Here is a 12,256-nt window from a genome sequence, read left to right as displayed (position 1 = left end):
AAATGGAACTTCTCTTTCCACAGAGGGACACCGATGAAGAGGTGAAGGAACACCTGCGGAATAACTTGCACTTGCAGGAAAAGGTGATGCACGGGAAGACAATGAGGACCCACACAGGCCTCCTTCTGGCTGCCGGGTGCCATCTGCACGCTTCATTTACTCACGTTTTTCTAGAAACGGTCTCAGAGTACTTGTGTACTCTGGTAGGACTAGCTCTCTGCCCTTAATTTTTATATTTTTGTTCTTTCCTTTGCTGTTGCAAAGAGGCATCCAGTAAAGCATGTCTCCCCGCTCCCACTGTGTGAACGAACATCCAGCCCCGCCCGGGCTGGGTCAGGCCTCACTTTACTGACAGCGGTGCTTGCTAAAGTGTGAAGCAGGGCCCCTGGGGGGAATCTTGGCACCTCCTGCTCTAGAGATTTGAAAACAAACTATTTTTGTATCTGAGTTGGTATAATCAGATAAATCAAAATAAATTTTTTATTGTAGAGGCTATCTGATATTTTCCCAGGCCTGCGAATCTGAAGAGCTCTTTCCTCAGATACATTATTCCTTAAGATGGAGAACTAGGCTGTCACAAAAAGCCTCTTCTTTTCATCCCAAACATATAGGAATGATAGGGGAGGGGGACATATTACCCCAAAAAAAGGCAGTAAAAAGAAATCCCAAGTGCCAGAAAAAAAAAAAAAAGAAGACATGCTAAATCATAGTATTGAGGAGAGGTTGATGCAGTTGGGAATACTTGTAGAGTTCTCTGTACTAGATATGTATTTTAGGGGCTCGGGTTTTAATAACCTTAAAGGAAGATAGCTGTGGAACTTAATTACTCATATTGTGCATAATTTCAGAGCAAGAAACTTAAATAAAATTAGCCTTGAACCAATGAAATACATGAATCTCCTGCAAAGACAACCATAAAACCACTTGTAGAGACTCCACCCCCTAGGATATGGACTGGAATGCCAATTAATAGAACTCCTCTTGAAGACAAGTTCATATTTAAAAAATACAAAGTGTGAAAGGAAACCCACTGCTATTAGCCAGAAAATGCAACAAAGAGAAAAATTCAAGCCTAATGAACTGCAGAAAGGAATTTAAGTGTGGTTAAAATATTTAAAGAGATAAAAGTAGCAATAGAATCCATAAATCAAGACTTGGACAAAGATGTTATTGAAAAAGACCTCATAGTGATTACAAAACTCAAAAATAAGTCATTGAAACTAAAAATCCAATTTATGTGTAAAAAAATAGTCTAGACACAGCTGAAAAAGAATTTATGAATTGGAAGTTTGCTTTAAGGAATTAGAATTCAGTACAGAGAAAGGAATAGAAGAGTTAAGGAACATATGGGCTAGAATGAGAAGTTCCTGCACAGCATCTCCAGTATTCCAGAAGAAGATAATAGAGAAAATAAGAGAGGGGCAATAATAGAATACTGTCTTGATTAATATGGAACTGTGCTAGACGTGAAAGGCTATTTCAGTACAGAAGGTATCGGAGATTCCTCATCTCATGAATGAGCTTTAATTTTCAGTCTGATGATCCGGCTGTAAAGTGGCAACTGAATCTCTACAAGGATGTTTTGAAGAGTGAAGAACCTTCCAATCCAGAAAAGACCGTGGAGCGTGTGCAGAGAATTTCAGCAGCTGTCTTCCACCTGGAGCAGGTAAGGAGCATCTGCTGAGGACTGAGGAAGCAAGAGTACCTTGGAGAATACAAAGCTCCTGTCTACACTCAGCTGTTAGTTAAGAGTGCCCTTGTAAGACAGAAAACAAGAAGCAAGGATGATCCCAGCTCACACCCAGGTGTCATCTTGGTGCTTCATGGTAGCAGACTCCTCAATTCTTTCCCCTTCCAGTGTTTTAAAAATGTTTGCCATTAGTTCAAATGACCTGTTGAAGTCCCCTACCCATTTGTAAAGCTTCTGTTAATCAATAAATAGCCAACCACAGTTAAGAGAAGAAAGCAAACTTAGTACCTCCACAAATTGAATCATCTACTAATGGGTACATCTTACTGACTACAGTTAAGAAATCAAAATTCTTGCAGGGTTGAGAAGTCTGGGCTGAAGATGACCACCTTTGGCCACCCTGTCAGCCTGTGCTCACCTGCCCATGTGATTTCTCCTCAGGTGGAGCAGCCTTTGAGGTCCAAGAAGGCAGTCTGGCACAAGCTGTTGTCTAAGCAGCGGAAACGGGCAGTGGTGGCCTGTTTCAGGATGGCCCCTCTCTACAACCTGCCCAGGCAAGTATTCTGTCATCTTCTGTATTGTGAGCCAGTGGTGGGAATTAAGGTAACTTCCCACTGCCGTGCTCTCTTCTGGCCCTGACACTCATGATCCAAGAGTTAGAAATTGGAGTCCTTCACCCATGGAGCCATTACAGTCTTCATGTGGTATAATGGCCTGCTAAGGCAATCAAGGTAAGCATAAAAATTGAAACCAGATGATATTCCCTAGTACCCCATGCCTTCCTCAGCTCACTGTTTTGCACCATGAAGTCAGCCACGTAAGCATATGGAAACTCTCTAGTTTTACCTACATGGGATTCTCTATGAGGATGTAAAGGCACCCTGGAGTAAGGGAACTGTTTTCTCAACTACTTTCTTCTAAATTCCATCAACAGAGCAAACAATATTTCTCTGCTCAGGCACTTGGATGACACCAAAATCACTGTGGTTCCTCAGCAGGTGCAGAAATGTAACTTGAGAATCCTTTGCACAGTGTATGTGCCCTCACGGTGAAGAAAGGGCACTGTCCCAAGAGGCTAGTCATGGACATGATGCCTTTATCCTGGTGTTTAGTCCACACTCTGAGTTTAAAAATATGTGAAGGCCTGTCTGGAATGTGTGTGAACACACGTGCTAAGTACCAGTACAGATTTGGCCAGCACTGACCCCTTGGACTCACTGTCATTGGTGATGTGATCACATTCCATCCTCAGACTAATTTCAGAATTAGTGAGGTCAGGTCTGTGATCAGTAAACAAAGCTGATTATTGCATATCAGCTTCGGCTTTATCAGCATTCAAATCAATAGGAACATCCTCACCTGGTTGAGAAAAATAAAACAAGTACATTCTGAATCCCAGGTAGGTTTTTGGTTTTTTGGAAAATCAGATAAAGTACTATTTCTATGCTTGACATTTTACTTTTATCAAATTGTGCATCTTGGCCATCATTTGTCCAGAGTGTCCTGTAACCCTCTCCTGAGTCAACTGGCCAATTGAGCTTTGAAGATGGTGGAGAATCATAGCCTCTGAGACACACCTGCTTCTCCAGGGCTCTCGAGAAAACAGACTAGTGTCTTTGGAAGGGGATCAGGCACCACAGAATCAAATAGAATTCATTAATAAAAAGCTGAATATTAAGTCAAACTGTCATGGGAATGAAGGCTGCTGAAATTCTGGCCAAAAAACAACAGTGAAATTCATAGCCCAGTAGAAAAAGCAAAAAGCATAGGAGCATAGGGTTTTGTCTGTTTTCAAGAAGTGGTGAAACATCAGAAGGCATGCACACTCCTCTCTGGTGGGGATTCATGCCTGATGTTGTGCTAATTTGACCTCCAGAAGAGCTCAGCTCTAAGCACATGTCTCCAGGACCAGCTAGGCAGAAATTTCATCTCTCAAAAACAAGGGTTTTGTTTTTTTCTTTAAATACACTGAGGATGTTCCTACCACCCTTTCATATTTTGGTTGCTCCTTCAACAACTCTACCCTTGTGTGGGTAACAGTAAGTTTAGGAATTCACTGTGTCCTTGATGAAATGTGGCCAACCCACCCCTAACCCAGTGGTTTTGGGGGTTGCCCTGGATTTCCCCCTTGGGTGGAGGAATGTAAGGAGATTTCATAACCACAACAACAAAAACTATCTAAGAAATGGGGGAGACCACACCTCTTTCTCCATCTTGTGATGTCGTAGACTGCATGGAATCTTCCAAACTAAAGGGCTAAAGGGATTGCTTTTATTATGTGGAAACTGTTTCTCTGGTGTTAGTTTTTAAAAGAAAACCTGTGTGCTTTTCTCCAGACACAAAATTAACAATTTCTTCCTGAGCACCTTTCAACGGGTTTGGCTGGAAAAGGTTAATGAAAAAACTCAATATGACAGGCTTATACCCATTTTAATGGTAATGTAACCTATGGAGGGACCTGCTCATTCTCTGCACACTCCTCCTTCCTTGACCATGATTTAACATTACCATAAACACACAAAGTTGTACAATTTTTTTACATAACTCTGATTGGTCAGATTTTAAAGAAAGCTAGCAATGGCTGTGTTCTACAGGAAACCATGGCCAGAGTCTTGATGATTCTGATCTTAACCTTCATCTTCCTTTTCTCTGCTTCCCTCCTCACTGCTATCCTCACATTTGGTAACCCATTGACTGCTATTTTCCCAGAAGTCAATCCTAGCTTCTAGGGAGCGAGTGGCTTGTGCCAGTTATTCAGTGTTTTCAGCAACCAGGGCCACAGCCAGAACCCACAGGGCACACTGGAGTCATGCTAATGAGTGCAGCTCGCCCAAGCCTTGACTTCCTAAGTAAAAGCTGGAGCGCCTTGTAGGCATGGCTCCTTGGAGGCCCTGTAAAGTATATCTGAGACTAACCCACTCACCGTCAGCATGATTTATATGGGATCACCTGGACAGGTGGTCGGCCAAAAAGGAAGAACCAAATTGCTCTATTAAACAAATACTTCTGGACTGTTCCTTGGCCTAATTATTTCTCATTAGAGGGGAAATGTGATAAAGACCTTGTGAGACCAAGATCATGGTTACCTCCTGGCCTTCCACTAACCATTGTTAGTTCATTCAGAAGGTGCCCCAGACATTCAGGAAGCACTGTGTTAGAGGGTTCTGGTTTCTTTGAAATAAATGCTTATGGTGGTGTGCTATTGGCTACTCTGACCAATCAGAGGATAAGAATTGTACAAAAGTCCCTTCTGCTTACTAACTGTTAACCTCCCAAACTAAAGTAAGGTGTCCCATGGATCCCTCTTGACCTCACTCTCACCCCTTCCGCTCAGGCACCGCTCTATTAACCTCTTCCTCCATGGCTATCAGAGATTTTGGATAGAAACAGAGGAGTATTCCTTTGAAGAGAGACTAGTACAGGATTTGGCTGTAAGTACTGACTCAACTGGGAGCAGATATGAGTGTGAATGAATTTGACTTCTGTATTCGTGTGTGCGTTATAACAGTTAAAGATTCGCAAAAATCGAGTGTGTGAATTTGAAAGGGACTAATGGCATAAATTATCAGGGGGAAGCCCTGCTAATGGCCATAAGAGCCAGAGAATGAATTTCACCTGGAGGTGCTAGTCACTGTTGGCCTGTTTGCCATCATTATTAACAACTAATATTTCCTGGGATGCACAGCCATGCCATGGAAAATTCTCGCTGAGTTAAGTTTTGAGCACCACTGGTCAAAGGAGGCCGCCAGCCTGAGCCCAGGCCCTGCATCCGTGTTAGGAAGGCACATCTAAATCCCCTTCCTACATTCCACGTTTCTGTAGTTGGCCCTCAGAAAATGTGTCCTGCCCCATCTCTAACAGACTTCACACTGTAAAACTACTTACAATTATACCCCGGGGAAAGGCAGGGAGCTGTAGCAGACCACAGAGCTTCATCCTGGTCCAGGAAGAAAATAAACGCTCCTATCCTTTAGCCGAACCATGGTTGATTATTTTTTCACTTTTTTTTTATTTCTCTCACTTATCTTTTTCTCTTATCCCTTATTCTCTTTGTTAGTCTTGCCCCGAGTTTCTCATATTCACTGTTTCCCACATTTCTTTTTCTTTTTATATCTCCCTATCATTCTCTTTCTTCTCCCCTCTGCCCCTCTTTTTTATTCTCTTTCATGTTTTCTCCCCTACTTTCCTTCCATTTGTCTTTCATGGCCCTCATTGTTTTCATATGTGCCCGTCAGTCTCTGGATTAGTGTGAAGTGCACAGTGAGCATCAATCGGCTGTCTACTTCTTCTGAACCATTCACACAATCTATGCAGTTCTTGCCAGTTTGCTAAATATGGTCCACCCTGCTGGCTGTGCTAGAGAGCTCACTTTTACCTCTGGCATCAGCTGCTGTAGCCCTTTCTGTAAAAGGAGATAGAGACTCAACAAGAGGAGAAACTGTAAGACTTGCAGCTCCAGGATGGCATCTCTCAGAAACAAGAATTTTAGAATCAGGAGTGAGGTTAGGAAAGAGAAATGTTGAGCCAGGTTGAGTCTAGAATAGTATTAGCCCCCAAATGGCCCCAGGGCTGTGTCACTCTTGCCCCATCCCTTTTCCAGCCGAGTTCTCCAAGAGCAAGTTCAGGCCCAGCCTCTCAGTGACTGTCCAGGGCTGCCCTCCTGAGCTCGGGTGCCCAGAGCTTGCATGAGTCCTGCTGATTGGGGTGTGGAGGGCCTCGGCTGTAGTCAGGCTTTGGCTTTTCCTTTCATCTTGTTTTTACCCAAAATTGGAATGTTTCTTTGATTGACTGTAAAAAACATATCCATTTATATGCCGAACCCTGCACCCTTCGGGCTTCTGTCCTGAAATAAATACGTGACATAGTGGTTTCTCTTTGTGCTTGTAGTCTGACGCACTCTGTGCCTTGCGCTTTGCCTTCTCTCTGCTCGCATGCAGTTGTGCGGCACATGCTGAAATCCACGCCTAAAACCTGTCTGCATTGGTCTGTGTAGAAATCCCCCAGGGCAGAAGAGGAGGAGGAGGCAGAGGCAGAAAAGCAGCCAGACCCACTGCACCAGATCATTCTCCACTTCAGCCGCAATGCTCTCACGGAGAGGAGGTCAGCACCGTCAGGGCACCCGCTCCTCCCACACCCTCCTCTCACGGATGGCAGTGCCTGCAGAGGGGCTGCCAGATTTGAGTCGCGTTCCTTGCTGCCCTCATGTTGGCCATCAGGAAACATCTAGGGCAGTGATGGCGAACCTATGACGTGTGTCAGAGGTGACACGTGAACTCATTTTTTTGGTTGATTTTTCTTTGTTAAATGGCATTTAAATATATAAAATAAATATCAAAAATATAAATATTTGTTTTACTATGGTTGCAAATATCAAAAAATTTCTATATGTGACACGGCACCAGAGTTAAGTTAGGGTTTTTCAAAATGCTGACATGCCGAGCTCAAAAGGTTCGCCATCACTGATCTAGGGAAACCCCATAAGCCACGGCCCTCTCATCATAATGCCAGACACTCACTGGTCTATAGATTAAGCAGCCTCACACTGTAACCTTCCTCCCTGAATTCCATGGCAAGCCAGTGCCCACTCAGATTCCCAGAGTGGTTCTCAGAATCGGGGTGGGGGTGGGGGGTTCTAATTAATTCACTAGTACTTATATCATTCAAGATATATGTGGCTCTTAGTCTTTTCCACTGGGCCTTGAAAGTAGCCTGCTAAATATTTCCTTTATTCTTTCCAGCAAATTGGAAGACGACCCTTTGTACACCTCCTATTCCAGCATGATGGCCAAGGTACACCTGGCTCCTGCCCACTGTCTCAGTCATTCTCCCTCCTTAGACCTCTTCAGCACAGAATCTGTCATGCTGAGCAGCAGGCCTGGGACTCGTCATGACGAGAGCTCCAGGCAGAGCACAGTCCATGTGCCATATGGTGACACTAGTAAACCACTCCACTGTCCTCCTGAAAAACCTTGAGGCTTTGAAGAAACAGTGGGTACTAGTGGCTAGGATCACATGACAGATCTAAACCAGCTAAACAGGACTTGGATATACAGACCGCCCTGGCATTTCCACTCAATGTTCAGATGCATCCAACTGTTCAAACACATCTGTAGGCAAAGGAAGTTCAGTACTTTGGAAACAGGCTCAGAAACTAGAGGGAGATCCTAGTGTTCTAAAGGAAGCAGCATGGAGATGTTGTTTCTGTGTCGCATGGAGAGACGGTGACCTCTGGAATGCTGAGTGGCTAAAGGAACTGCTCCTTCTCAAATGGGAAACCTTCATGTCAGGCAGAAAGGGGGATGTGTTAGGGTACAGAGCACCTTTTCCTTGACCAGATATACCACACGGCCACGATGGGAAGGGGCACTTTGGGATTTACATCCTAGGTGTCTCTGATCTTCTTCCCAAGCCCCTGGTTCTTGTTCAGAAAGGGACAGCTCCCTGTGCTCCCTATCTCTTGATTTACACGAGAACTTGACTAGGTGAGAGACTTCAGGTCTCTGTTTAAACCTCATTAATTGTGTGGTCTCGGTGTTCCCATTCTCATTTCTGAACCTCTTCGTAACTGCAAAGGTGGCATTTAGAGTAGAAAGTTGCCCTGCAGTGGTCAGAATGTTCTTGGTTTTACAACATGTGTGAGGTCCTGTGAATTGCATCCTGTCCCTTGCCGCACAGCGAGACAGTCTTGATTTTCAGGTCCACCTGTAATGTGATTGTCTGTCTCCTTTCTCTGTTCCATGGAATCCAGAGTTGTCAGAATGGGGAGGATGAAGAAGAGGAGGAAGACAAGGAAAAAACATTTGAGGTAAGTTTTCACAAAGATTGAAGACAGGGCCACCCTCCAAAGCCAACCAATGGGCCTTCAGAGGTGGGTGCTGACAGCCATGTGGCCCACCCACCATGTGTATCTGGTAGCAAACACAAAAGTCTGCCTGGATAAAGAACTCTGTTAGCTGTGGCTCTGTTGTCTATCTATCTGCCTGCCCGAGGAAAGGTAGCAGGCAGCCAGTCAGTCAGCAAACCACCCACTAGGTTAGTTCTTCTGGGAAAGTTTATACTTCTACCCAAGTATGGTAGTAATGGGCCAAAGAACGACAAATTCAAACACCCACAAATGAAAATTCAAAACAACGAAGACACTGGGATGGTTTTGGCCCTACTGATCTGTAAATGTAATACACTAATAGCAACTTTTATTTTTGAGGCAATGCAGAACCCTAAATCTCCCAAGATAAAACTATATTAGTTGACTTGTACTCTTTTATAGACAAAGTACACAACAGTGACAATAAATGAATACAATTACAGTTCTGGTAAGCCTTGGCATTCTGGTATCCCATATCCAATAGAGTCTCTGTTGACTGTGGTCTGAACTTCCTAGGTAAGTGGGTGTTTCTATAGTCTCACAGGTAAACTCCAGGTGACCACTCCGCAGGTCTCTTTGTATGGCAGGACATTGGAATCAAACACATTTTAACCTGAGGTCACTTCCTATAATCATAGTATAAAAGAGGAATGGACCGTGTTGCCTCTCTTACCAAAAGTGGAAAATTAGTCATCAAAATATGAGTGAATTGCGGGTGGACAGTTCTGGAAAGCTGAGTAGCATCTGACAATAAACTTCAAAGCTCTGCTTTGTGTTTTGCCTTCCTTAGGCAGGTAAAGATTATCTCTCTCAACTTACCTCCCCACAGGGAGTTCCCTGGGGGTAAACAAACCTTCTCTCTGTGTATCTTTTCCAGGAAAAAGAAATGGAAAAGCAGAAAACCCTCTATCAGCAAGCTCGGCTGCATGAGCGCGGGGCTGCCGAGATGGTCCTTCAGATGATAAGTGCCAGCAAAGGTGGTTCCCGGGGTTTCTGGATGGGCCCCTGTCACTTCCACTGAGAATTCACACTGTGAAATGAAGTCATTATGAAAGAGTCCCGATAAATCCCCATTGGTGGGATTTAGGTGGGATTTACCCTCTCTTTCCTTGGCGATTCAACCGAATCTTCACCACGACAGGTGAGCGGAGCCCCATGGTGGTTGAGACTCTGAAGCTGGGGATTGCCATTCTGAATGGAGGCAACGCCGGCGTGCAGCAGGTATGGGGACTCTCGGAGGGAGTCAGGCTTCCTGGGGTATTCCCATCAACAGCCGCCACACTTCAGGGAAGAGGCATTGACTCGGCTACAGGGGCCACCACCCAGAATCATCTTTGCTGATATTTGTCCATAGTGGCCAATTAGATCAGAGTAGCTGGGGACACCAATCAAACCAGGCTGGGAGTTGACAGGCAAATGTGTACTTAATGGAGAGGGTTGACACAGGGTTCAAAGAGAAAAACATTTTGTTTTTTCACCATTAAATGTTTTTTTGCACAATTATGCTCTAGAAGACGTTTTCTAAATCTTAAATTTTTACTTCAACCTTTTAATTGAATTAGCTGCCCTATTGTGAGCAAGGAGCCTGCTCAGTTAAGAGGGGTTCATAATCCCACATACCTGTTGTTTGCTCATTCATTCATTCAACAACTATTTAGTGATTGCTGACGATGCCCTGAAGTCAGGTTCTGCTCTAGGGGTGCAGGGTGCAGCAGTGAGTGATACACATAAAAACCCCTGCCACCAGGCAGTAAATGAGAACACATTAGCATAGAGCAGAGTGCCTGGCACAGGGAATTCATTCAACAATCTGAATTGGAACTGGCTGCAGAAGACAGGAATGCACCGGTGCCTCCTGGGCACTCCAGGCTCTGGCTCAAACCATCTGTGTGCAGATATCTGTGTGACATTTCAAATATTCCTGGCATTCATGAGCCTTAAATCCCAGGGCTTTTGAGAATCCAAACTCATAACTACCACTATAGAATATAATTTTTCCAAGCCTTTATTAATCCCAAACAAATGTCTTATTAATAACTACCATTTTCTGCCCCACCAGTTGGCTCAGTGATTGAGCGCCAACCCATGAACCAGGAGGTCACAGTTTGATTCCCAGTCAGGGCACATGTGCCCAGTTTACAAGCTCGATCCCCAGTAAGGGGCATGCAGGAGGCAGCTGACAGATGATTCTCTCTCATCAGTGATGTTTCTCTCTCTCCCTCTCCCTTCCTCTCTGAAATCAAGAAAAACATTAAAAAAAAGAGAGAACTACCATTTTCTAAGATACCCCTCTCCATCACCACCCCATCAGTTGATTTTCTTGAAGGGCCTTTTTTAAAAACAAAGAAATATTATTTTGCCAGACAAAGTTCCTGCCCTCCCAGTAAATGAGAAGAGAAGAAACAAAGTCTGATTGTGAAAGAAATGCTGAGCTCTCAGAGAGGCTCATTACCGGCTAAGCTCCTTGCTTCAGTGTGTCAAACTCATTGTGGGAGCTGTTCAGATTATACCTCACAACCATAAACATGGATTTTATAGAAATGTCCACCCTAATGATTCAGGTTCTGTTAAGTAGGAAGGGGGGCGGGGGGCAGACACATGGCAGGTTTAAGTCCACAGGGTAACAACCCACCACAGTGGATCTGACTCAGTGTGCCTGCTTGACTAGGACTTTGCCATTTCTCCATTACAATTAGGAGGGTCAGTACTTGTGGTATAGTTTCCATTGTTTTTCCTTTTAAAATGTGTCTCCCTTGCAGAAAATGTTAGATTACCTAAAGGAGAAAAAGGATGCTGGATTCTTTCAAAGCCTTTCTGGTCTTATGCAGTCTTGCAGGTAAATATGGGAAACCCACCCACAGCAGTTTGTAAACTCTTCACTATTCAAGGGAAGGGGAAATGAGATGGGGAGGGCCATGAAGTAAGTTGGCTTATCATGGAATTATTGAGAAAGGAGTCACCTACTGGAGAAAGTGAAGAGGATGGACGGGTATTGTTCCTCCAGCCTTCAAAATGATATTCAAACAATATTCAGAGGGGAAAATGTAATGTACATTGGACACACACACACACACACACACACACACCTGTTTGTTGGCTTGTTAATCATCCTTACCTCCTTTTTTGTTATGTTCAGAACTGAGTGTGAGTTTCTCCTAAACATATCTTATCTAATAAAAGAGAAACATGCAAATTGACCCTCCCTCCGCTACACCCACAAGCCATGCCCACCAGCCAATCAGGAGCGAGTATGCAAATAAACCCAACCAAGATGGCGGCGGCCACGGAGCTGGAGCAAACAGGAGGCTTGCAGTGCCCCTGGCGATGGAGGAAGCCAAGCTTCCCGCCTGCCCTGGCCAGCTGTGAGCTCCTCTCAAGGCTACAAAGTTTCAATTATAGATGATAAATAAATCCCAGATACCTGCTTCCAGTCTCTGTGGCCTCCGCTCAAGGAGGATCTGGGAGCCTGGGTTGCCCCGGGGCTGTGGCCAGGCTGCAAACACCATCAGCCCCTCACCCAGGCTAGCCAGGCACCCCAGGGGGACCCCTACCCTGAAGGGGTGTGGCCAGCCTGAAAACAGCCCTCAGCCCCTCACCCAGGCCGGCCACACCCCCCCATAGAGACCCTCACCCTGATGGGGGCGTAGCCAGCCTGAAAATGGCCCTCAGCCCCTCACCCAGGCCTGTCACCCCCCACCCCC

At 44.8% G+C, this 12,256-nt stretch overlaps 1 protein-coding gene across 1 annotated transcript in view; it reads left to right on the top strand.

Moving 5' to 3' along the window:
- Positions 1-12,256, top strand: part of RYR3 (ryanodine receptor 3) — a 380,950-nt gene that overhangs the window by 328,847 nt on the left and 39,847 nt on the right. Inside the window, exons 72-81 of the mRNA XM_014532943.1 lie at positions 24-83; positions 1,535-1,666; positions 2,132-2,244; positions 5,025-5,121; positions 6,684-6,790; positions 7,429-7,480; positions 8,439-8,495; positions 9,433-9,532; positions 9,697-9,776; positions 11,315-11,391. Coding sequence (XP_014388429.1) covers positions 24-83; positions 1,535-1,666; positions 2,132-2,244; positions 5,025-5,121; positions 6,684-6,790; positions 7,429-7,480; positions 8,439-8,495; positions 9,433-9,532; positions 9,697-9,776; positions 11,315-11,391 — 875 coding nt within the window. The remainder of the gene's footprint in view (positions 1-23; positions 84-1,534; positions 1,667-2,131; positions 2,245-5,024; positions 5,122-6,683; positions 6,791-7,428; positions 7,481-8,438; positions 8,496-9,432; positions 9,533-9,696; positions 9,777-11,314; positions 11,392-12,256) is intronic.

Source organism: Myotis brandtii, unplaced genomic scaffold, assembly GCF_000412655.1.
Source record: "Myotis brandtii unplaced genomic scaffold, ASM41265v1 scaffold927, whole genome shotgun sequence".
NCBI lineage: Eukaryota > Metazoa > Chordata > Mammalia > Chiroptera > Vespertilionidae > Myotis > Myotis brandtii.
This window is presented reverse-complemented; position numbering and strand designations above follow the sequence as displayed.